The sequence below is a fragment of the Puma concolor genome, chromosome E3, assembly GCF_028749965.1.
Source record: "Puma concolor isolate L17-30 chromosome E3, mPumCon1.1.hap2, whole genome shotgun sequence".
Lineage (NCBI taxonomy): Eukaryota > Metazoa > Chordata > Mammalia > Carnivora > Felidae > Puma > Puma concolor.
In genome coordinates, this window is record NC_141682.1 from 22735403 (window position 1) to 22761558 (window position 26156).

A 26156-nucleotide genomic window follows, 5' to 3' on the forward strand; every position below is an offset into this window, starting at 1 on the left:
TGTGAAAAGATGTCAACATTGTTAGTCATCAGGGAAATGCAAATCCAACCCTCAACAGGATACCACTTTACACTTACTAGAATGGCTAAAATAAAAAAGACAGATGATAACAAGCATTGGAGAGGATAGGAGAAATAGGAATGGGATACGCTGTTGGTAGAAATGTAAAAGGGTGCAGCCACTTTGGAAAACAGCCTGGAAGTTCCTCAAAAAGTTAAACATCCAGTAATTTCACTCACAGGTATATACCCCCAAAGAATGAAAAACAGGTGTTCAAACAAAAACTTGTACATGAATGTTTGTAGCAGCAGTATTCGTCATAGAAAAAAAGGAAAAAAGTGCAATGTCCAGCGAATGGATGAAGAAGTGTGGTGTACTCATACAGTGGCTTAACTGGGAGTAAAAGAAATGAGGTACCGATGTGTGCTCCAGCATGGATGAACTGTGAGGACATGCTAAGTGGAGGAAGCTCATCTCGAAAGACCCCCTAATGTATGTATCATTCCACGTATATGAAATGTCCAGAAGAGGTAAAGCCGTGGAAAGAGAAAATAGATTAGTGGTTGCCTAGGGCTGTGGGCAGAAGTGGGATGGAGGAGGGGCAAGAGGGGTTGGGGGAGGTTGGGATGAAATAAGGAGTACGCCTAAGAGGATATAGAGTTTCTTGTTGGAGTGATGCAAATATCCTAAAATAGATTGTGGTGATAGTTGCTCAACTCTGCAGATATACTAAGAACTAGGTACATTTTAAATTGGTCAATTATATGGTATGTGAATTCTAGTTTCCATAAAGCTGTTGTAAAAATAACAGTGGTGAATCACTGATACCAGTGAAAATTAGAGTTGGCTAAGTAATTGTTAGTGTGGTTGTTGCACCTATAATAATTGAGAAAACTATGTTTGGGGAAAAAATAGATTCTTTGTGCAACGATTATCAACATTTTGACAATCCTACTTTGTCTCCTAGCACATATTTGAACACCTTTGATAATCTGGGACCATATAAATTCTTTTACATATTTAGAATACATATTTAGCATTCTTTTCAGCTGTCCACAGATGAGGAGGAAAAACGCACTCTTCTTGTGACTTTCTCCTTTACTCTCACACAACTACCACACTCACAACACTTCTGACACCAGATGTGTTGTGTGCCCCTCCCGCGCCCCGGTACCAAGCAATTCTCCATGATACCAGCTGGGTATCTTACAATTCAATTCAATTCTGACCCTAACAGGAGTAGCACAGAACCCATAGGTTAAGGGCCCGGTCCCACGAGACTGCCCCCCCACTTCAGATGCCATTTCCAAGTGGTAGGTCCTCAGCTTACCCACAATTTCTGTTGACTTGGTTGCTAGTCAGAGGTTCCCATGACCACCACCACCCCCGTTTTGAATTCAGTTACTTGCTAGAACAGCTCATAGGACTGAGAGAAACACTGCTTTACATTGACAAAGATGATGTGTGATAGAGCATACAGAGGACTGTCCAGATGAAGAGATACATAGGGCAAGTTCTGGGAGGGTTCACCAACCCTGTTCACCAACGTGGAAGTTCTCCAAACCCTGTACTATTGGATTTTTATGGAGACTTCGTCACGTTGGCATGGACAACTGTTGACTCGTTTTCATCCCTCTTTCCTCTGTGGAGAATGGTCGGAGGGGCAAGGCACAGAGAGAGGTGGTAGGGCTGAAAATCCCAAGCTTCTAATCACGGTCTGTCTAGTAACCAGCCCCCATCCAGGGGCCACCCATTAGCCCGTCCAGAGTTTTCTCATTAGAACAAAAGGCACTGCTATCACCCAGGAAATTCCGGGGAATTTAGGAACTGTGTCAGGAACTGGGATCAAATCTCAAATATTGGAACAAAAGAAGCTCTTGGTGCTCTGATCGGTTAGGAAATGACAAGGCTTTTGGGAGTTCTGTGCAGGAACTGGGGGCAGAGACCGATGAACATATTTTCTATCATTTCATAACAATGCTTCTCATGGATTATTACTCACTGAAGATGGGAATTGTCTTGTTTACATGCTGAATTCTGTTATGACTCAGAAATGCTTTCAGATGCGAGTAACAAGAAACCCAACCACAGTGGTTTATACAAACACGAGGCTACCTGTTTCTTCATATGAGAAATCTGTGAGTAGGCAGCTGCTGACATTGGTTCAGATGCTCAACAATGTCAAGGCAGATGTTTCTGGCATTCTCTTGGCCTTTCTCAACATGAGCACTCAAGACAGGAAGAAGGAGGAAGAAGACCAGGCAGCACCAACATCAGAAAAACAAAAGCTTAAAAAAGAAAAAAAGAAAAAAGAAAAGACAAAAGGTTTCCTAGGAACCTCACCAACTTCCACTTACATCTGGGTCACATGGCCTCCTCTGGCTGGAAAGTGGATGATGAGAAGGCGAGGCAGGACATCAACTGACAATATCTGCTAGGATTCCAAAGTCTATGACAAATTTTGGTATATAGCAGGAGGTGTCTCCACAGTCCTTTATAAGTATCTGTTGAATGCATATGATAGAATGTTTATTCACAAATACTCAGTCCTCCTCCCTTGGGAGGTTAAGACATCCATGCTGTGTGGAACCTTGGCATCTGAACTTCCTTCAGCCAATGAAATGAACACAGAAGTGGCTTTAAGAGCCAGGTTCTCTTTCCTTTGCCCCTGTGATCATGGAAGCAGGTGTCAAAGTGGAGCCTCTATCCTCTCCAGTCCCTAAATGGATACGATGAGAAGAACACCCAGCTTACCCATGTGAGTTAAGGCACTGAGAATATTTAGTTGTTGATTGCAGCTTAACCTAACCCATCCTGACTGATACAATGTACGTACCCAGGCAAAGAAATCCACAACCGGTCCCCAAATTAAAATTTTACAAACTCTATTTCCTGATCACATTAATAGCAAGACTGTGCCTAAATGAAGATAGATGATAGCCATCTGGAAGTTAAACAAAATAAAAAATAGCTCCTCTGACAAAGTGGAAATCAATACTGAAAAGACAGACTAGACATTTAAGATGATGAGACCACTGTATGCAAATACATACGGGGATGGGACTAAAGTTATTCTTAGTAAAAATTCATCATCTAAAGCTGATACTGCTAACATAAATACGCTTAAACGTTGGAAGATTGAGAATAATTGGATGAAGAATTCAAACTAAGCTAGAAAATGAACAGCAAAATAAAAAGTGGTGGAAGAAATTAATAAAGATACGAGCCTACATTAATCACAAAGCAAAAAGTCTGTGGAATTGATTAATCAAACCAAGGACCAGAACTTTGGAAGGATAAATCAAGTAGACAAGTCTCTGGGAAATAGGATTCCCCTCAAAGCAGGTAGAAAGAGAGAGATACTCAATGTAAGGCATGAGAAACAGACAATATAAATTGGTACGCTGTTTCTGGTGGGCGGATTGACACAAGTGTGGAAACGTAAAATGTGCGTACCTTGAAAATTTGATGAATACGTAAGTGTTAGGTTGAACCGACTGAGGTTCTCAAATGTCGAAGTCTCATGGAGAAATACTACTTTCTTGTAAGAAGTTTGAAACCCCAGACTTGGCGAACAGGGGATAAATGGAACTCCCCTCTCCAGAAGCCTTCGGAGAGGGATGTGTCTCAGTCATTGACCTTGGCCCCACGATTCTATGAATCGGTCCTGTATACAAAGGACATGGTCCTAGGTAGCCAACTTCCCCTCTTCTCCTTCTGGAAAATTGTCCTGGATTGTTCTGGGCTCTAACAGCCAAAACCATCCCCAGGCTCCCAGAGCATCCCCAGACTCAGGGGGTGTTCACAGTGATGCCTCCTCCACTCACCGAACTGTCTTTATCTGATGCCTCCAGGGAAGCTCCTTGAGTCCACTTGTCCCTTGTCATGCTGTGAAGCAGGGCCTTTTTGAACTCAGGTTCACATCCCCTCCTCCTCCAGCATGTTGCCCTAGGCTTAAATCAGCGCTTCTGGCTGGAAGGCTGGGGCTCATTCTGAGCTCTGGATCTCACTCTGCCTTTAGCATCGCCGTCTCCCACCGGAAGATTTCTTTATGCCCAGAATCCTAGAATGCAAAGTGCAGATACGTCCAGGCTTCTGGCCGAGAGTAGACTGTGGCCATTGGGATTCGTGGCCAGAAATGAATGCCTGTTCATTCATTTATGCATGTTTACATTTATTGATGTACTCTAGTCACTCAAAAAAATATGTGTTTGCGCACCTAATTAGTGCTGGACATTTTTCTAGGCACTGACGATTCAGCGGTGAAAACAACAGAGGAAAATCCTTGCCCTCCTAGAGCTAAGATCCCAGTAAGGTGGATCAGCAGTAAACCAAATAAGTAGGTGAACTAAAGTGTGTGTCAGTAGTAAAGTCTATGGAGAACAATAAGACAGAGATGGAGGCTAGGGAGTATGTAAGGGGTAGAGGCCCCATTGAATGATGACATTTGGATAAAGGTATGAGGGAGTGAACCCCGCAGGTTTCCGGGAGAGTTCTGTTCCAGTAGAGGGGATGGCAAGTGAAAAGCCCTAAAGAGGAAGCATGTGAAGAATATCTGAGGTAGGAGGTCAGTAGTGCTGGAGCTGAACAAGCAAAGGGTGAACGCTAAGAGGCGAGGTTAGAGGGAACAGTGGGGGTGGAGGCTGTGGTCAGAACCCTGGCTTGCTTCTAAGTGAGCTGGGAGCCCCTGGAGGGTCCTCAGATGGAGAGGGACATGAAAGACCTCTTGCTGCTGTGCTGGAAGCAGACTGGAGTGAAGCTGGGATAAACACGGGTCAGTCAAGAGGCTTCTGTAATGATCTGGTGACAGGGGAGGGCGGTGTGCACCCGGGGGATGGCACGGAGGTGACACCATAGGCAGTGAGAAGGGGGTGTGTGAAGAAAGGTAACTGGAGTGGCTCCAACACCAGCCTTTCACACGCAGAGCCTGCACCCCGTCTAGGAATCCCAACAGGGTGACATGGTCTCTGGTAACTCCTCTTCAGCCGCCTTCTTCCTCTCTGAGGACCTGCGTGTGATCATGTCCAAAAGCTTGTTCCCCAGAACTCTGTGATTCTCCCTCCAGAGGGCTCTGTTCCTCGCTGTTGGATGAAAAATGCCTAGGATGAGAACACCAAGCGAGCATGGGCTCATCTGAATTCTGCCTCAGCCCCCTTGCTCTCTTCAGTGACAGGAAGAAAACACCATGTAAGCTGCTCAGTGAAAACACAGTATTTCATTAGGGCTGAGAGAGTTAGACAAGTAAACAATTAAGTGTTCTATTATGATCAGTCTTTAGCCATTTAAGCGTCAGTTCAAGAAGGAATCATTATAAAGGTCTAATAGAAATGAAAATAGAGGCAGGGTAGTTTTGTGTTACATTTCAACCATGGCCTCAGCCTTGCAGATCTAAAGTCGGTCTGACCATGGCAGAGAAAGGCTCCCAGCCACAAGGGGACTTACACAGACAGGAAGGAGGTGGAAGACAGGCATGTCTACCAACTGGCTGGGGTGGAAGCAGGAACCTTTCAGCTCAGAAGGTTTCATCCTGCACAACAGGAGCTTTTTCATTTTATTTTTAATGTCTGAGAAGCAACATGAGAATTCTGCCTGGGAGGCAGGCAGGAGAGGCAGCTTACAGGAAGCTTCTGGATGTCTTGTGAGATGCTGGATTGTAGAATAAATATGTCTAATAAAATCCCCCTGGTTACCCAGCTTGGAGGATTTGGAAATGCCGTTAGACTGTTTCTTGAAGGAATTGCTTCACTGAAACTGGAAAAATACCTGCTCAGGACACCACAATCCCAGCAGAGGACTTTGGAATAAAGATACCGTTCATCACTGAGGTCTGAGTCTTTGCAGCCAAGACGCCGGCACATCCTTCTGGGGCTGTAGAGAGGCAAGCCCAGGTCACCTCTTCCTTGGATCCTCTCGATGTCTTGTTCCTCTCAAGGAGTTCCCGTCTCTTCTCCAGAATGTCCAGAATCCCAGGGGACTTCCAGAGTAGAGGGTGCTCCAGAGCCCAGGTTGCCCATTAGAGGAGTCCTGCACTGGGCAGAAATGGCCAGCCCCTAGAACTGCCATACTTCTCAGTCTTGGCCAAGGACCAACCCACAAAAAGTGTTACCTTGGTTCAAATCCAAGTACCTGGGAGGAGCTGCCAGATGGAGGCTGTCAGTGATTCATATTCTTGCCACGGCAGTTTGCTTCTTCTGAAGGGGAACTTGAGCGCTGTGTCTCTGGGTCTTCCACAAGCCCCCAAATCAAGCAGTAAATGTGAGAGAAGAGGCCAGGGAGGAAGAATTGCTTACCCTGGAGTAGGACCTTGGCCTGCCTCTAAAATGGGCCACACGGTTTAGATTTGGGACAAAAGCCTTTCGGTACAAAGTGTGATCTTGCCTACAGTATTCTTTCTCTTGAGAACCCACGGTGACATGTAGCAGATGAATGAGAAGCCAGAGGCCCTGGCTTCTGGCCAGACTCAGCGTGGCTACTCCGTTTGAGGTGAATCAAATTCATTTTTTCCCCCCATCGGCAAACTTTTAGTTATAGGTTGGCTTCCCATGTGGCTTTCTCTACAGTAAAGATGCTGCTGGCCATTGGGCTTGAATGAACAATTGTATTTCTCATTGTAAATGAATGCTTTGAAATTACACCTTCCATACCAGCCTTTACTTCGGTAAGTCCACCTCAGAAACGGGTCCCGTGTCAGAGTCTGGACGGTATTTCAGCCCAATAAACTGAGAACCGTATTGTGAACAGAAAAAGCAAATGCCACCCTAGAAGGCTTTTGGGAACTTAGTAAGGCCACCTTCCTTAGAAATTCCCCTAACCCGTCAAGCTCTTCTTTGGACCTTCTGTATTACAAATGTTTGAGAAGGTTCTCTGGGTGGATGACAATCAACAGATCCTGTGAAGTGTAAAAGGCCCCATCGTTCGTCAACATCTGTGTTACCGCGAGGTCAGTGCAGAGAGTCCAGGGTACAGGTGGGTACACTGGGGGTAGAGAAAAAGAAAACTCTGGAAGGCGCACAGGTTAGCATGAAACTTATTTCTGTGCTGAGGTCCAAGACAGCTGTCATGTGTGGAAAGCCCCATCAGAAACATCGTGACCATGAAGTTTTCGCACACGTGCAATAACCGGAAGAGCTGTTGATGATGAAGATTAACCAAAACAGCATCCTCAAGGACAGCAAAAGCTATGATTCACCAGATATTTGGGACAACAGAGCAAGTTGCAAATAGATGTGTTTTATCTTGGAAAAGGGGAGATTTAAAGAATTTGATAGCATTTCTAAAAGTTATTTTTTTTCATTTCAACATTTTATTTATTTATTTATTTATTTATTTATTTATTTATTTATTTGAGAGACAGACCGTGAGTAGAGGATAGGCAGAGAGCGAGGGAGACACAGAATCCAAAGCAGGCTTCAGGCTCTGGGCTGTCAGCACAGAGCCTGATGTGGGGCTCAAACCCATCCACATTGAGATCATGACCTGAGCCGAAGTCAGACGCTCAGCTGACAGCCACCCATGTGTCCTGATAGCATTTTTTTTTTTTAATGAGGAGCGTTCCTTTGAAAATCCTGTTTCTAGCTTCTCTTCTAATCTAGGGCTTGAGCAGCATCTGTCTTCTTTAAATGGGGCCTAGGGCTTCATTCACAGGGGGCCACCCAGCCAGCTGCCCTTGTTTATATCCCCAGTCTGGCTGGTTCCTTCTGCATTTATAACTCTCTGTTTCACAGAGAACAGAGCAGCAGGACAGAAGTGGGTGTCTTCCTGTGTCTTCCCCGGGTCCCCACGGCCTAGGATAGATCACAGGTACTGGCTTGTGGAGGGCCAACCTGGAGCCTCAGGGCAACAGGGTCCTTCCACCCTTAGGGGGAGCAGAGCAGTGCTTGCAGTGCCATGACCCAAGCCAGGGGCCACGCAAGGCCACAGGAGGTGGCACCTTCCTGAGGAGTAGAGTGACCCCACCAGCTTTGCAGAACGTTCCATCATCTTGCTAGGCATGAAGAGGCTGGCCACTGGTACGTGTGGCTCTGAGGCGGGGGAATGGATGAAGGTGCACGTGGGGTCGGCGTGTGGAGGCCCTTTGCCTGGGTGGTCTCGGGCGAGTGGTGTGCGTGCCGAGGGAGAGGGGCTTTGTATCTGCTGGCATCAGAGCAAGTACGTACATCATGTCTGTGTGACTGTGACAGAGGAGGAGCCTATGTCTTGAACAGAGGGCATGAAATGTGTGTACAGCATGTGAATAAATGTGCTTAATGGTTATCATCACACAGCTCTTTTCTCAGCATATTGTTTGTTTAATTGATAGCAGTTCTCCCTCCTCCAGGATAATTCATTCGGGTTTAACATGGAGAACAGAACTCAACCGTCCATCCTCACTTCACAGGGTGTTTGAGACTGATCTCCTGGTCCTGGTTTGCCTGTCTGGTTAGTTGGTTAGCTAGCTGGCTGAGCGGTCACACTTTTAAGTATCCCGAGTGGGTTTCCTGTCTTTTCTGAGCCACATCTTTGGCTTGTTGTGTGACGTCACCAAATCCCCGTGCTCTGTGTCAGCTCATTGCTGCAGAATTCTTTCTTCCCTTGTTTCTTTTTTTCAACTTTAATGAGTTTAAGTTATTTCAGAACGTATTAAGATTATTCTCTCCCTTGTGTTGGATATTTGAGGGGATGCGAGTAAACCGAACATTTATCAGTCCTCTCTTCTCTTAATTGAACAGGGGCTGACTGCTGCGAGGCTTGGTATTCTGCCCAAAGATGTCCCTGAACATCCACAGCTGGGCTTCTGTCAGCTCTGGAAACAACAAGGACAGGCCAGGGCGAAGGTGCTTCGGCATTTAGAGCTGGAGCCTCTCGGCGCGTGAACAAAGCCTGTTTGAGGCACCCCGTTTGAAGCCCTACTGAATCCATGATGGCCGAGTCCTACCTTAATTGGCAACCATCTGCCTCCTACGGCAGTTCACAGGGAGCTCATGCCAGCATTTAGGCAGCTCCCTGTTTTGCAAATGATTTGTGATTCATAATGAACAAAAGATTGCTCTTCAGGTGACCTGTCAGGGTAAGCCTGATTCCGGGATGGGGTCCACAGGAACCTGTCCTCCGTGTTCTGAGGGGTAGTAGAGATCGGAGGGGCCACAGTAGTGCAGGGGTGGTACCGCTCAGGCTTGCTGCTAGCTTATTATAATGCCTTTGAGTGGATTTGCAAGATGTGCCCCCTCTGGGTAGACACAACCCCATGGCCACACAGCTTGGCAATGGGAGGGCTCCTTCTTGGAGGAAAATGTGTCTCTTTCCCCTGGCACATTCAGCCCTGAACCAGGGAATGTGCTTTGGTAAGGAAAGCGTAGACTGTACTTAAGGCCCCACTTGACCCCTGGTGCTTTAGGGGTAGCTTTAGCGCAGAGCCAGGTGCTTTAGGGCAGAGCCCTGAAGCAGATGCCCCTCCTTCTCTAGTGGCAACTGGGCGAGCCTTTCCAGTGCCGGTTCTTTCCACCTTGAGAGTGTTAAAGACAAGACCGCATACCCAAAATGGAGTCGCTTATGCTAAGTCCCACTCCACCAAACTAAGGCTTAACTTAATTACAGTTTTGGCTCTCCCAGACAGGGAACCTTAAACCCTTGACTAGCCTGATCATCATGAGTCAGGTCACCTGCATGATAAGCCCCTTACATCCCCTAAAGGAAAGGAACCTTGCAATAACCAACCCACCTTTCTTTTACTTCCTTCTTCCTGCTCCCTCCTGCCTATAGACCTGAGCTCTTTTTCGGACGCTCAACCGACTGAGCCACCCAGGTGCCCCATAAGGAGCCAGTGTTTTCAGTTTGGTGAATACCTCTGCAGTCATTAAAAGACAGTCTTTTCAAATATTAAGAATATTTTTATTTAACTTAAACCAAAACCATCAATCTCGTACATCTCGCAAAAGGCCATTTTGCGATAAGGTACACACGCATAGTGACTTGGTTTCTTTCGAGTACTGTCTCCTCTCTGGCTTAAGAATCCTGTATTGCTTTGAAAGGTCTTTGGCCAGGTCAGTCCTCTTCCCGGGTGACAGTATTAATGGTGTTGTACGTGGGTAAAGTGTCAGTCACAGCATTTAGAAGAGGATGCCCACCGCCATCCGTTTCCGGTCCGGGTGGGTTGATAAGAGACACAGCAGTGGCCGTGGCTTGGGAAATCCCATCTGTGTTTCTGGGTGTGGATCCAAGGGTAGTTTTAAGACATGGTGGTACTTTTTCTAAAGCCAGCGCTCAGCCTCCTGCTGAGTCTGGAGGCTTCATGTCATGAGCAGGGAGCTTGGGCGGTGGAAAAGCTAATTGAGGTTCGGTTTTTAGAAATTTTACCAAAAGTCCTGGAAAAGAGTTCCCGGGCATGGATCGGTGATTCGGTTTCCCGGGTGCGTTGGGGGCACCTTTGGGTCCAAACCACCCAGTCATCCATCCGGTGACACCACCTTGTTCCTCATTTCTTCCTCTTTGATACCCAGGCTGCATCCCATCAGCCATCAAGCTTCACGACGTCCGTGTTCCTGTGCTTGAACATATCCAGTTAAGAGTTTCCTTATCAGGATTCTATCCACCTCTCGGCGTCAGTGAGTTCATTAATTTCTTGCGCGCATCATCCGGTATTTCCTGTTGGACCTCATTTTGCGTTTTGAATTCTTCAATTTGGTCTTCCTTGGGATCCAAGACAGCATCCGCTTTGGCGAATTGTCCCTGCAGTGACATCAGTTTTCCTTGTAGGGTGTCCGCTTTTTCCATCCATTCGGCTGCTTCCAGCTTTAGCTTAGCTAGTGCTCCAGCGTGCTGCTTTTTTCTTGTTCCTGGGAGGCAGAAAGCCAGAATACGCTTTCGTCTTTCTGCCTGGTGACCACGTGTAATTGCTCCTGCGGTGACGCTGTCTGCGGACTGGCTCGATGGCTCGCATTGTCCATGGCGTTGGAAGACACAACTAGCTTCTCCTCCAATACCGTGGTCTTCTTTCTTGGTTTAGCCCCTCCGTGTTCTGCGGCCAAAGCACCGCGCTGACGAGAATCTTCGGATCCCAAAGCGTGGCGCTGTGATCTCTCCAGCTCCTGCTTTGGGTGTCATTCTTTTTCACGTGGATGTTGCATCTCATTCTGGAGGGCACAGGTTTCCATTTCTTTGTTCCGGGGCCCACATGACTTCATCTCTCTTCCCGCCGGCACATCGCTGTCTTGTCCTGAATTGCTGTAACTGCATTTACAAGCTGATGTAATTCCCCGGTCTTGCCCTGTTCTTTGTCTTTCAGTAGCCCTTTCAAAGCAAGCACCTTCTCTTTCGTTGGAGCACGCTAGGATTCTTCCTCTCTCTGCACCATTAAAAGCTGCGTGTTTGTCTCTGGTAGTGCTTGATTTTGTGTCTCCCGTTCTCTAGACGTTTCCACTCTTGTTTCATTGTCCTGTTTTAGTTTACACACGTCCATTTCAAAATTTGATAGTCTCTCCTTCAGATTTGTTACTGCCTGCCTCACAAGTTCCTTTTCACCCACTTCGCCGGCGAAATTCTCGTTCAGGGGAAGCAGTTCATCACGTTTTCTGCTTTGGGAAAACAGGAGCTGTTTTTCCTGAAGTCAGTTTGGTAAAACATCTCGCTCCTCCTTGAGCTGCTTGATCTCCGAATCGGGGTGTTCGTGTTGTTTTCTTTCCAGTTCTGAAGGGGCAGCAGTCGAAGCAGACAATCTCTGGTTATCGTCCTGGAGGGTTCTCAGTGTGGCATCTTTTTTCCTGCATTGACTTTCTGAGCTCCTCTACCTCTTAATGGAGCAATCGAGAAGACTCACTCGATACACCAGACTTAATTGCCTTGAGAGAGCCTGCTGACTCGGATGATTCGGTGGAGGGCTGGAACGAAATGATGGCGAATTTCCCTAAAAGCAGATCCTTGCCATTGCAGAGCTCCGCGGTGCTAAGCTGCGTTTGTGTCAGTCCTGTCTCTGATTTTTTTTTAGTTTGATTTCGTTTCCTTCGTGACTCTGGACCAGGCCAATACAGGTCATCTGTAGTTTAGGATTATTGTCACGGTGAGTTTGGCAAAATTGCCAATAAAGCCTGACGTTCCTGCCTTAATGCGTCCACTCCGGTGTCTTTTTCTTGAATAACGTGTGACGAATTCTGAATCGTTTCTCTAAACACGTCCTGGTCGCTAGACTCGATTCTAGTGAAGATTTTCATCTTACAGCTTCGTGAGATACGCTTCTTTGGCAACCATTCCATCTGTCATTTTGTGGTACTCTCTGTTCAGATTGCTGTTTTCCCTAGTTCTCCTGCAAGGCAGCTAATACTTGTTCTCTTTCCAAAGCATATCTTCCAATTGCTGCAGAAGGTTTGCCACATTCTGGTTGTAGGAAGCCACAGACGTCCTGCTGGGGCGGTCCTCTATCTCCAAATCTTTTTGCCGGATAATCTGAGTTAGTTTACCAGTCTCATCTTTGGATGGGTGATCAGTCCGTTCAGTTAATCAGATGTTCTTTTCAGTGAGGAGTTTATTCTCCAGTTCTTTTTTTTTTTTTTTTAAATGTTTTATTTATTTTTAATCTCCAATTCTTGTCCTTTTGTTCCTTTTACTTAATCTTTCAGTTTCAGCTTTAGATACATCACGCTTTTCACTGACGTTTTTCTACAGGAAGATGCTGAATCGTTGTTACTTGAAACACATCAGGATGTGTTGTAGGAATGTGCTGGGTTTTTGAAGGATCTGGGTGTTCATTTCCTCTATTGTGTTCTGCAAAATCTTAATCTCCTCATCTTTCGCTGAAAGGAGCTGAGCGTGTTTAATGGTCATTTGCTCATGCTGGTGTGTGAGATCCTCTGCCCTCCGTTTCTGGTCTTGTAAAAAACGAAGCCACTGTAGCTTACCCTGGCGTTGATCCTCAATGATCTTTTGTTGTTGTTTGATTTCGTCTACCAGACAAACTCTTTCTACATTCAGCTGATACACCTCGCATTCTAGTTCTGTGATACGGTCTTGCGTTTGCTGGTCGACCACAGGTACAGATTGGCTGTGTTCTCTCAGACACTCCAGTTCGTCTTGCAGAAATTCATTCTCTTCTCTCGTGGATGCAAGACGAACGTCTTGCTCCTCCACGGTTTGCTGTAAAATTTCATTTTCTCTTAAGACTTGGACGTACTTCTCTAATAGCTCCTGGAGCTCTGGCCTTCTTTCAAGTTTTTCGATACAGATTTCTTTCTCTTTAATAAGTTGTGTCAATCGCTTATGCTCCTCCAGAGCAGAGGAGAGCATTGCCTTAGTTTCTCTATGGTCGGCATCCATCTGCTCAACACTCTTTTTGAGTTGTAGTATTTCATCATCTTTGTCTTGACTGCGTTGAATTAAACACTCCTGCTCTAACTGGGAGGAGGATTTAGACAAGTGATACGTGTTGGTCGGTTCTTTACTAGCTTGCTCATACCTGGCTGTTTTCTCCAACACCTTCTTTTCAGCCCGGCACAATTTTACGATTAACTGTCCTTTTTCTATTTTTAAGTCCCGCGTGATAGATTTTGTTTCCAGAGAATTCTTATGGTTACAGACAGTAGTTTCTTCCAGCCGACGTCTTACGTCTTCAGGCTCCAAACCCAGCTTTCCATTTTCCACCTTGAGATTGCAAGCAGCTTTCTTTAAATGGCCATTCGGCTCTTCCATTTCTGAAAGGCTTTGCTGCAACTTTCTGACTGTCGTTTCCCTCCCTGGAAGCGAGTCGTCGTCAACAGTGTTGTCAGAGTCTTGATTAAGAGACTGTGCTGGCTCCTTCTCAGCTCTAGCAGATTCCTCCTCGTCTTGTTTAATATGTTCCTTAAGTTCAGCGTTCTCCTTTGGGATATTTACATTATGCGTTTGCGACGGATCTGACCGATGCGGATCATTAACAGCCAGTTGACTTTGAGGTGATTCTTCGTTTTGCGCATCTGACTCTTTAGCTCTGTCCGTTTGCTCATCCTCAAATGGACAAGCTCTCTTTTCATCATTGAGATCGTGTTCCACTTTGCCGTTGATGCCGTTGCCTTCACTTTGTGGTTCTGATGGCTGACCTCTCATCAAAACCCTGGGCTGTGTAGTTTGTTTCTGTCCATCGAACTCCCCCAGCTCTGCTGTTGGGAGTTCCTTCTCGGTCCTACCCTGAGTGGATTTTTGTCCGTCGGCCTCCAAGGCACATCTTAAATGCTCTCCTTCTGAATCCAAATTCACACCTCCTGGAGCCGTACGTTCAATCACTTCCTGCTCATGGCTCACTTTCCAAAGTGCCGGTTGAAGTGCTTCCCGTCCTTGACCTAATGAGTTTTCTTGTTCTAAAACGTAGACTCGCTCTTCAAGTTTCAGATCGTCTCCAATGAGATCGTCACCCTGGGTTGAGCTACACCGTGGCGTCATCTCCTTTTCCGCATCGGACGGCACTTGCCGCAGTCCAGACACTTCTTCCACCGCTGTACTCTCGGAAAGAACTCTTTCCTTTTCCGTCACTGTATCACTTTGCCTCAAAACGGAAGGCTGCGATTCACATTCTTCAATCCTCTCTTTCTTTTCCTCATGTATCCGGTCCCATTCTCTCCTTAAAGCGTCTCTCTCACTTTCTACCGAAGATAATTTGCTATTGATGTACTTGACGGTGTCCTCAAGTTCTTCAATTTTCCTGGTAGACTCCACTTTTTCAGTCTGTAGCACTTGAATGGTGTTTTGCAGATGCTCAATGACAGACTCCTCAGCTGCTCTGAGTCCAGAGTCGTCCTTCTCTAACAGATTTTCCAGTTCTTTGATTCTTTTTTCATAGCCTTTTGACTTTTGACGGTACCTGCGACGTATTTCTGCCAGTGTCTGTTGATAGACGTTCTGCAGTACTGCCTTTTCAAGTTGATGGTCATCAATTGCCTCATTTCGATTCTGTTCAAGTTCCCTGATGGTAACCTGCAGTTTGTAGATCTCATTCTGCTCGGCGCTGTTCGCTCCCGGTGCTGAAGTCTGGGACAAATGCTTCCGATGGCTAACTTCAGCCTCCAGTCTTAAAACTTCATTTGACAGTCTGCTTATGTCTTGTTGTGACCAAATGAGGTCAGCAAAGTCCAGGTCATCCCCCGGGGAAGCTGAAGCAAAGTAGTTGATACCGTAACCCACGGAAGGTGACGCTGTGGTTGACCGAAGGGCTGATTGGAGCTCCAGCAACTGGTTCTTGAGCCCTATCTGTCTCACTTTAAGAAGTTTCATTTCTACCTCTTTCTGTTGTAGCTGATGTCGGTAGCTAAGAGTCTGCCGCTTTATCTGAAGCTCCGAGGCTTCGTACTTCTCTTCCAGATGACTACAAAGACTTTTAAGTCTCTGATTCTCCGATCTTAAGGTTTCCCGACTCACTTCACTCTCTTTTCGGTCAGAGTCAGGTCCTTCTCCCACCTTTTCGGTTCCCTCCACCCACACATCTTTGATGACCTCCGAGATGTGGTCAGTGAAGGAAGCCACACTGCCACCCACTTGCTCTAGGGAATGGCCCTGGCCACCAAACGAAAAGGACATCGCTGCGGGTCACAGAACTGACCTGGTCCGCTCGGCAAAAAGCGTCCAGCGCAGTCGGACAGTCCCGCCAACTGTCTCCAGAGGGAGGCCTGCGCGAGGCTACCGATGACATCACAATCGGGCGTTTCTAGGCAACGCCAGCCACACCGCACGCGGGGCTGCTAGGGTCCGCGCGACCCCTGCCCACGACCTCCCACCCCTTACCCTCCCCCCACTGCCCCGCGGCCATCCCTGGCGGTCCCCAGGTGCCTGTGAGCACCTGCGGGGGAAAATGCGTCTCGCCCTGGACTTTCCCGGGAAGTCCAATCAAAGCACACAGCGCTCTGCAGCTTGTGGTTTCCAGGTAACAATTTCTTGTAATTGACATGAAATGTGCACAGTGATAGCACCCATCCACCTAGGAGGTAGAAACAGGTCTACACCCGCGCGTCGGCACAGTCCTAAAGGGGGCATCCGGAGGCTCCCGCCTACCCCAACCCCTCGCGTCTCCCACCATCGCCCCCCCAGCCCCCCTCGCGGGTCCAGCCCCGTGCCCAGAGCGCCCCAAGCCCGGGTGTGGCTGTTCCCGGCCGCCAGGATCGCGGGGTCACGCCCCTGGCGCCTGCTGCCCCCTCCCACCGGTGCCCCGCCTAGCAGGGGCCGGGAGTCGGGACCCAGGCGGCGCCTGGACGGGGGGGCTCCGTGCGCTCTGCGGGGCAGCCCGGGTGGAGGGGGCGGCGGGGGCTCGGGCGGCGGGGCCAGGCCGCGCGCGGCGCCGGAGCCGGGCAGAGGGCGGCACTGGAAGTCACGCGGCGAGGGCGGGGCTCCGGCCCGGGAGCCGCCACCGCCGCCACCGCTCAGCCGCCGCCTCAGACGCCGCTCAGCCACCATAGCAGCTGCCGCGGCCGCCTCTCAGCCGCCGCAGCAGCCGCAGTCGGCGCAGCAGCAGCTCAGCCGCCGCAGCCGCCACAGTAGCACCCGCAACCGGCGCAGCCGCTGCCTCTCAGCAGCCACCGCAGCCGCAGTAGCAGCCGCAGCCGGCGCAGCAGCAGGCGCAGCAGCAACCGCCGCTCAGCCGCCGCAGCCGCCGCAGTAGCAGCCGCCGCTCAGCCGCGGCAGCAGCCGCAGTAGCAGCCACAGCCGCTGCAGCAGGCGCAGCAGCAGCCGCCGCCTCGGCCCGGAAGCGATGTAGCCGCGCCAGGCCTGAGCCCCGCGGGCCGCCGCTGCCGCTGCCCTTGAACCGCACGAAGCAGCTCGCCAACCAGACCGTGGGCGGGTGAGTGAGCCGTGCCGGGCCGGCCGGGAGCGCGCGTTTCGGGGACCGGGGGTCGGGGTCGTGTCCCGGGCTGGGGCGAGCCCGCTGCCCCGCGGGGCCCCGCGCTCCGGCCGGCCGGCCGCCCGCTCCACGCCGGGTCCGCTGCGGGCCAGGGACGAGGGCTGCGCCACGCAGCGGCCAGGCGCCCAGCTTGGAGCCGCTGCCCGAGCCCCCGGGAACAGCGGGGCGGGCCGGCCTTCCGCGACACCCCCCCCCCCCCCCGACCAGCGCGGGTCCCCGCCGCCCATTGTCCCGGCCCCGCTGAGCATCGTCCTCTGGAGTCTGGACGCAAGCTTTCCCCAGGCCTCACCCCCACCCTGCCCCCTTCCCAGGCTCTGAGCTGTCAGCACAGGGCCAGACGCCGGGCTCCAACTCACGGACCTCGAGATCATGACCCGAGCCGAAGTCGGACGCTTAATCGACGGAGCCACCCAGGCGCCCCTTTTTCAGATTGTAGAAGAGTAAAAATGTACATATGCTGTTACTGTATAATCCATGGTGTGGGTCAGCAGCCCTTTGTTGAATATGTTAATATTTGTAGAGTGAAAATATAAAGGTACTTCATGCTAAATGGAACACTTAAAGATTGTAAATGGCTTCATATTAGTTCAGGTCAAGTTTTGTTACCAAATAAGTTACCAAAAAACCTTGTTTTTTAGATTTCAAAGTGATGGCTAAGGGGTTATGGAGGTGGTTTACTCAGCAGTAATGCTCCTATTGAGAGAATCTGAGATGGTTTTTTGTTTTTTGTTTTGTTTTGTTTTGCCTTTTACTCTACGTAATGCCCCCTTACTCCAAAAAGTTAGAAACCACAATGATGTTCTGTAACTAGGGGGTCACAGACTCAAGGGCTAGGCAGGTAAAATTAATAAGCGAAGGGAAGGTAATTGTAGGGCAGTAGAGAGAGGCGAGGAATAGCAAAACCAGCTCATTGCACGGGCTTGCTTGCTCTTGGCAAGTCTAGCTACCTGTTGACATGGTGAATGTGGGTGCAGGAACACCCACCTTCTCATTTTTAAGGATACTCCAGAACGGTGATTTTTTTGTGTGTGTGAAGTTTATTGATACTTAAATATCAGCAATGAAAAAGGAAAAGAAAAGAAACCGCTGGACGTAGGCCAGAGAAAATCTGTGTGCAAGCTTTATCTGGCCTTGGGCTGCCTGCTCTGACCTCTAGCTGCGAGACTGATTCTTACCGAATGAAAAGTTGGACCGTGGTGTTTTGGTAGTGAACGCTTTCTTGAGATGGGGATGGGACATTTGCTTTATCATTATTCGTTGTGCTTTACGTATATGTCACATAATTTTGCAGTCAGATGCTCTACCCCTGAGCTATACCCCCTATTATGTAATTTTGGAGCGTAAAATATTTGAAAAGAAAAAAACACTGGAGCACTGCCTTATTTTCTAGCCAGGGGGAAGTTTTCGTTCTCATCTATGAATTTGAAAGTTTAATGTTATTTCTTTTGGAAAAGGGAATGAGAACTCCAAGTCAAAATAGGACCCTCTTTTTTAAAAAGTTTGAGTTAAGGGGGGTTAGATTATAATGTCCCTGCCTTTCCAGGGCCACAGTGATCTGAAGTGCCATTGCAAGTCCGCCCCCGTATTTGGACTGGGAGGTGTGCCTCATCTTCTGTTCTCTCAGACCGTATCCCTGGTCCTATCCCCATACCTACCGCCACACGGCTGATGACTTTCAACTTGATGTCTTTTTGGTTTATTTATTTATTTATTTATTTATTTATTTATTTATTTTGGGAGAGTGAGAGAGAGAGCGAGAGCAAGAGAGAGACAGAGGGAGCGCACACAAGCAGGGAAGGGTCAGAGAGAGAGGAAAAGAGAATCCCAAGCAGGCTCCACGCTGTGAGGGCGGAGCCTGACGCGAGGCTCAAACTCACAAACCGGGAGATCGTGACCTGAGCCGAGATCAAGAGTCAGATGCTTAACCGACTGAACCCCTCTGGGTGCTCCTTAATTTTATGTCTCTAGTCCTGGCATCTCTTCATCTCTAGATTGATCTTGGTCTTGAACTTCTCTATTTAAAAGTCCTGCTGAAATTCAGCTCATGAACTGCATCCTCAAATTGGCCTTCTTTCCCTGTATTCCTTAGGCCGTGGGTCAGCAACCTCTGGCCTGTAGGCCAAATCCTGCCCACTGCCTGTTTTGTGAAAAAGGGTTATTGGATCACAGCCACGCACTGCAGCAGCACAGTCAAGCAGATCTCACGGTGACTGTATGGCCCACGGAGCCCATGCTATTTACCGCCTGGCCCTTTGCAGGAAGAGTTTGTGGACACCCGCCCTGGCGCACCGAATGCCGGAACCGCGTCTCCTCTGTCACCTGCGATCCCCCTCTTTCTCCTCCATCTTCTTTATATCCAGGCTCTCCCTGCCATCTGGCAGCTCTGCCTCTGGACCGTCTCTGACTTGGTCTCTGCCTCTCGGTGGCCTCAGTTAGTTCAAGCTTGCGGGGTTTTTTCTTTCTTTTTCTTTTTTTTTTTTTTTTTTTTTAATGAAATGTACTGTCACATTGGTTTCCATACAACACCCAGTGTTCATCCCAACAGGTGCCCTCCTCAAGGCCCATCACCCGCTTTTCTCTCCCCCGCCCCCATCAACTCTCAGTTTGTTCTCCGTATTTAAGTCTCTTATGGTTTGAACTGTTTTTTTTTTTTTTTTTAAACCTGGACTCACAATTGTCTTCCAACTGGCTTAGCTAGCTTGAGCTGGATTTTATCCATACGTGGGACATCTGGGCTTCCTCTTTGGTCTGACATGGCCAATCCAAATTTTAATGGTCATAGCTATTCCTCTCTAAATTATTTTCTTCTGATGAAATCATGACGTTCGTAGGACATTTTATGTCGTCCTAGTATTGCTAAATTGTCTTCGAAACGATAGCGCTGTCATTGAGTTACGGTGCGGCAAATAATTTACACTGGATTGTATGTCACCGTGCGTGATATGATGAATGTCGTGTTTCACCGTCACGCTGTGCTGACTTGTAGATGCTGTCTTGTAAAAAATCTACCTATTTTAATTTTTTCTGTTAAGGTTGAAATGAATGTGTCCCATATTTGTATTTCTTGATGAGTTTTCTATATGTGTTATTTGGTCAATTAATTGCCAGTTGTCAATTTCGTTTTTTAATCACCAGTTTCGGTTCAACACCTGTCTGCTGAGAACCTGTCAAATGCTGGGGTTAAAAAGATAATGGATTCCTAGGAATTTGAGTGGGGAGAGAGACCTACACCAGATAATTTGAATACAGCCGGTTGTACTTATTCCAGCAGGCCTTAGGAAGTATGAATGCCACATCTTGATTTATTTATACATGACAAGGTAAACAAGTTCACTTTCTTCTCCTCAGGTACATCACGTAATGAGTGCAGTGACAGAATCTTGAGGGAACGCATTCACGACTAGGTACAGGTTTGATACAAGAGTCAGAAAATAAAGCGGATTCTGTTGAAAATCCGACCGACCCTGTGGATTATAGAAGAAACTGCTTTTGAATAGGAGGAGCCTCTTTGTAGCCAGTGACACGAAAACAATATCAAGTTCATCTCAGCTCTCCAGGTTTTAAGACTCGTGTCTGAAGTCTTGCTATTGCCTGTGAATTACAGCTTATTAATTACTTGCCTAGACTCCTTCCTTTTGATTGGTCCCAGCATGTTTCTCTCTGTCCTTTCTCACAGTTGTTGTTTTTAAGTGTCTTCCTTATCAGAGATACTTCGGCCTAGTTGTCCACTTGATCTCTCCATTCATGTTTCATTAGCAGTTTTTCTGTCATTTCTGAATGGGTTCGTTAAGTTTCTGCCTCCTAAAGAGTTTATAGTATAAGCGGTAGACTGAGTGACAAGGTACTCAAATGAAAATAAATGTTCAGAACTGCACAGAAATTCTCCTAAGCAATGACCAGCTCCATTTATAAGTCTACCAGCTTGGACTCCACGTGGTCTCTGGATACTTTGATGCATAGACAGGACTGGCCACTTGAACCCATGCGCATCTGTACCTTGGGGAAATACACCAAAGTACTTCTACTTCACTAGGTACGGTGGGTGCAGGATAGATGTAGCGTGGGCGCTGGCATGGGGTCGCTGAGACGTGCCCAGGGGTCCGTGAAGCCTTCTCTGACACGTGACACTTGAATAATCTTGAGAACAGGAAGGTAGGGGGTGATGGGTGGTAGAGGATTCCCAGGGAGAAGAAAAATTCCCGGGGGAAACCTAACCCACTGACCATTTTGTCCTTTAACTCCATGTTTTGTTTGTTTGCTTGTTTGTTTACTATAAATTGGAAAAAGGCGACACTATCTGATTGCTAGCAGTGGGAAAAGTCTGTCCAGCTCTTATTTTCCAATGAGGTAGTGAACTAATGGCTGTTTGTAGATCCATATGGTCTTAAGTCCAGAGCAATTGTGGTGTTTAAATTCACAAGCCTCTGGATGCATTTCCATCCAATAGATAGAGTAAGTTGGTTCTTAAAAGCTTTGAAGCTCTAAAATCAGGGGACTTAAGTGGCTCATAGTTAAGTAACCAGCTCTTGATTTCGGCTCAGGTCATGATCCCACGGTTCATGGGTTCGAGCCCCGTCCCGTGTCAGGCTCTGCGCTGATAGCTTGAAGCCTGCTTAGGATTCTCTCTCTCCCTCTCTCAACCCCTCCCCAACTTGTTCTCTCTCTCTTCTCTCAAAATAAATCAACATTAGTAAACAAGGTTTAAAACCAGTGTACCCTTATTTTCTTTGCTTAATAAACACTGACAGCCATCTTTCCCCAAAATAGACGGTTTTTCATTTTTTCTGCTAAGGTTGAAATGAATGTGTCCCATATTTGTATGGGAAAATCGGTGGAGGCATCATTTCTCACGGTGAAGCTTATCATTTCCTTAATTTGCATCATGCTTGTTCATCTCCTCTTAGAACCTTTTCACTCCTCTCACGGCTTTTACCTTCTTGGACACGCTAGGATGTGTAACGTTCCTCAAACAACCCCAAGGTGGCAGGACTAAAACACACGAACACCTGTGACCGTGGACGTCAACTTTTAGAGACGGGCAGTATCGATCGGCCTTTGTGCTCATCGGTGGAGGACCATTGTTCGAAAAGCTTCCAGGCCAGTTTTGGGGGATCGTGGTTTGAGGACCACTGCAGTAGAATTGGGGGAGCCCATATGTGCAGAAGGTTGAGGAAGCCAAGCTGGTGATTGAGGAGGTGTCCTGTGGTGGCAGGTGAGCCAGGACTGTGGAGGAAGGGGAAGGGACACGAGTGAAAGACGAGTCAGGAAGCAGGAAGCGATCGCAGCAGCCTGAGGGAGAGGTGATGGCCCCCAGAGCAGGACAATGGCGTGGGACTGACGTGAGAAACTATTTAGCACCATGGCTTTAGGGGCGAAGAAGGGAGGGGTTGGCGTGATTCGGGTTATGTCTGGATGTTATCTACTGAAATCGGTGACGCAGTGATTATTCGCTTTTCCATTCGTTTCAAATGCTTGTCTTTTTTGAACCATAGAATTCTCACACCTGCCTCGACTTTCTGTTGGCTTTGTTTTCATTGACACGTGGCTTCGGGTGGGTGTGTTTGTGCGCACCGACGCCACACTGTGCTAATAATAACTGTGGATGTGTAATGTGTTCTCACTCTGGCAGAGCTGGGCTCCTTTGGCTTTCCTTTTTCAGTTGCTGTCTCCCATTTCTGTGTAGAAGTGAATTTTGGTATCGTTTCTAGTTCCTAGAAAAATTCTGTGATTGTGATTGGTCGAGAGCACATTAATCCATATATTTAGTGGGTCCCTGCTATGGGGTGGGTCCTGAGAACCCAAAAATAAGTAAATCCCAGGCATTGATGGCCTGGCATATCTGTGAACTAAACTTTGGGGAGGATTGATGTCCTTTCCCATGAGCCTGGCACGTCTCTTTCTACACACAAAGGTTTTCTGTGCTTCCTGAGGGCTTTGTTGTCATAGGAAGAGTGCCTGATTAGTTCAGTTGGCAAACGTGAGTGGTGTTCATGTCTGTCTATATCTTTATGTACTAAATAAAGATGTGCTAAATTAGTCCTAGCTGATCATTGTTGTGACTTCCTTGAATTTCGACGTATGTATTATCTATGTTTTTATTTCTCCTTTTCCTTTTCTTTCAGCAATTTCTTTTTCATCCCTCATTTAATTGGTTAGCCTCGAAAATAATGTGTAGCTGTATAATTGTCTATAGCAATATTGTCTAAAGGGCGTGTGATTTCACCCTAATTAGGCATTCCAGAAATGTGGTAAGGTGGACTCGTGTTTAAATGCGAATGTCCTAATCTGAGTGGTGCTCAGTGGAAATCTACAAGCATTTTCCCTCTGCTTTTGGAGCCACACACCTTGTAGTGTGTCTGATGTTTGAGCCTTTGTTCCAAGGCTCAGTCATAAGATTGGCAGGCGTGTGGCTTAAAGGCAGAATACTGAATTGAGGTAGCCTAACCGTATGGAGAAAACAATCACAGTGCACTTGGACGGAGGAAGGAACTGGAAGAGAAATTTGAAATGCAGCCTATGTGGCAATAGGTTTTTATTTGTTTCGTCAGTTTTATTTTTTAAAAGGTTTTTATTTTTGAGAGAGAGAGAGAAAATGTGAGCAGGGGAGGGGCGCAGAGAGAGAGGGAGACACAGAATCCGAAGCAGGCTCCGGGCTCTGAGCTGTCAGCACAGAGCCCAACACGGGGCTCAAACCTACAAATCGCGAAATCGTGACAGGAGCTGACGTCGGATGCTTAATTGACTGAGCCACCCAGGCGCCCCGGCAATATATGTTAATATAACTTCTAAAGAAGTGATCAGCAGGTCACAGGGCAGTGGGCTTAACAGAGGGCAGCCTCTGACTCTTAGAACAGTCTTTAGGAATAGAAACCTTGCTCCCTGTAGATGTTACATGGAGGTTCTGACGGCCTCTTCCCCCCCCAAAAATCATCCACACGCACAGACTGGCAGAGAATTTCACGGACTCCACAGACCTCTTCAAGCCCACGGCCAAGAACCCCGGGCTAGTTCCTGGAGAGATGTGTAGTCACGGCCCCCACGCTAGAAACACATCTGTGGAGAAGCGCTGTTTACAGGTGTCTACCTCCGGTGTAGGTGGGTGGTGTTCCGCTGTTCTCCAGAACACACGCTTGACGTCTGTGAGAGCCTTCCCCAGAAAAGCTGAGATGGGATATTCTCCACGATGAGATCTGGCGATCACATGAAATTACTTTCCCTGAATAATCGGCTTCTTTTGATAGTTAGTCCGTTCCATAATGTTTTCAGAGCTTTTAGGTGAGGGCTTAAGAAAACGAAGACTCCTGTGGGGCAGCTGGAGTCTAGTAAAGAGTAACTGGACTTGAGTCCGTGTGGTCCCCCAGCTCTCTGTCTGACCTTGGCCGCCTGAGCCTCCCAGCTGCGCTCCCACGCTGGTGAGACGGGGCTCCTGCTACCACCTGGGAACCGGCCCTGGGAGATTTAAGAAGGCGGCATGAGGTAAGGAGGTGTCAGAAGACAGGGAGGAAGCAGTATGAAACAACAGGTTAGCACTGGAAAAAGTAGGCGGGTTAGATTGTACCTCACCATTAGGGGCCAAAGTCGATTCCAAATGGATGAAGAGTTTCAAGTGAAAACCCAGAACCACAGAACGGAGGAAAAGATGGAAAGTTCTTCACGCTCTGGCAGAAAAGTACAGAGAATGAACAATAAAAGATAACCACGCAAATAAAACCACCATTATAAACTTAACCACGCAAGAATTAAACTTCTGTCTGCCTATCTCATAATTAAAATTATGGCCAATGACTAGGTGGAAACAGGAGCAGCCACAACGGAGCATTAAGATCTTTAATGTATAAAGCTGTGTTATCGATCAGTTGAAAGAAGTGCACGACGGGGGCACCCGGGTGGCTCAGTTGGTCGAGCGTCTGACTCTTGATTTCAGCTCAGGTCATGATCCCAAGGTCATGGGATCAAGTCCCATGTTGGGCCCCACACTGAGCATGGAACCTGCTTAAGATTCTCTCTCTCTCTCTCTCTCTCTCTCTCTCTCTCTCTCTTCCTCCCTCCCTCCCTCCCTCCCTCCCTCCCTTCCTCAGTCCCTCCCTCCCTCTGCTCTCTATCTCTTTCCCTCTGCCCCTCTCCTGCACTAACCTGTCTCTCTCTCTCTCTCTGTCTCACTCACTCACTCAAAAAAGCACACTATAGTGAGCAAATGCCATGAACAGAATGCTCACAGATGAAATACAGATGACCAGTAAGTACATAAGACTCATTTCAAAATTGTAACTAACCGAAGAAACCCAAAGCTCTGAGACTGCATTTTTCACTTACTAAACTGGCACAGCTCAAAATGATGATATGTTGCTGTCTCGGGAGAACTGACGAAGGCCGTCATACAGCCATACACAGGTGGGAATATAAACTGGCATTCCTTTCCAGAAAGAAATGTGCCTTGGCGTTTTAAGAACCATTTCTAAAATTGGAACCCAAATCGTCCACCTCGTCCTCCAGTCTCTTGTCTTTTTGGATTCCTTTCCTGAACAGTCCCCCTCTGTGCTTTGCTGGGTCCCTTTCCTTCTCTGACCTCAGTCAGTCACAGAGGGTGTCTTTCACATCCCTTCCAGCCGTCTGTCCAGCCGGCCTCTTTCCTTCACCTGTTGCGCAGAGCCACAGCCAGGCTCGTTCATCGGGGGCTTCTTCGCGCCTGTACCTGGGATGCAGGGCGTGGTCCAGAAAGATCGTCTCGTGTGGTGGGTCAGGCCGGCCCAACTGTCACGGCCTCCAAGCTCAGCTGGGCTTTAAAGACTGCCTTCCAGCCCTTGGCACAGTTTCCCGTCCCGTTTTCCTAAGCCTTGTTGCCAGACTCTTACTTCCCTCAAACCTACTCCACCCCTTCTGCAGACACACCCACTCTCCTGGGATGGACGACCTGCCTCCCAGTTCCCAGAGAAGACCTGCTGCCGCCACCTTCCCTGCCCTCAAGGTCATTACCTCCCGCACGCACACCGCTCCCCCCCCCTCCCCGGGGGCTTCCCTCCTCGGCCTTCCTCTGGCCACTCTGCATTTCCAGCTTCCCTCTCTCCACTGGCTCTTTTCTGCCACTCGCGATGTTCAGGTTTGCGACAGCTCGCGTCTCTCTTCACGTGGCTTTGCTTCTCTGTCTGCGCTCGGCGCCCTGCGTCTTGGCTCCCGGGAGCCACCGCCCTCACACCTTCCTGCCCTCCCTGCCACACTCTGCATTCTCGGCCGGTCCTTCATCCTTGCTCTGGTGGCCCACACTCCCAGCTTCTTGGGCTTCTTCCCCGGCCTCCCTGCTGCTCTCTGCTCTTGGGCTGCTCTTGCGCTGCGT

General features: G+C 48.1%; 1 protein-coding gene and 1 long non-coding RNA gene across 9 annotated transcripts in view; one reads left to right on the plus strand and one right to left on the minus strand.

Annotated features, from left to right (window-relative positions):
* LOC147573055 (uncharacterized) overlaps positions 1–26156 on the plus strand; it is a 176743-nt gene that overhangs the window by 112470 nt on the left and 38117 nt on the right. For 3 of the 7 annotated variants that reach the window (XR_015245643.1, XR_015245644.1, XR_015245638.1), the window contains exon 1: positions 16677–16765. The exons of 2 other annotated variants lie outside the window; for them this stretch is intronic. This is a non-coding gene — a long non-coding RNA (uncharacterized LOC147573055). Of the gene's footprint in view, positions 1–8708; positions 9047–16634; positions 16766–26156 lie in introns of those variants that run through there. 2 more of the 7 variants (XR_015245641.1, XR_015245639.1) reach the window with 2 other exon arrangements.
* Positions 23367–26156, minus strand: part of LOC147573059 (leucine carboxyl methyltransferase 1-like) — a 57215-nt gene continuing 54425 nt past the window's right edge. For both annotated transcript variants that reach the window (XM_086692673.1, XM_086692674.1), the window contains one exon: positions 23367–24274. In XM_086692673.1, coding sequence (XP_086548799.1) covers positions 24023–24274 — 252 coding nt within the window. In that variant the 3' untranslated portion in view covers positions 23367–24022. The remainder of the gene's footprint in view (positions 24275–26156) is intronic.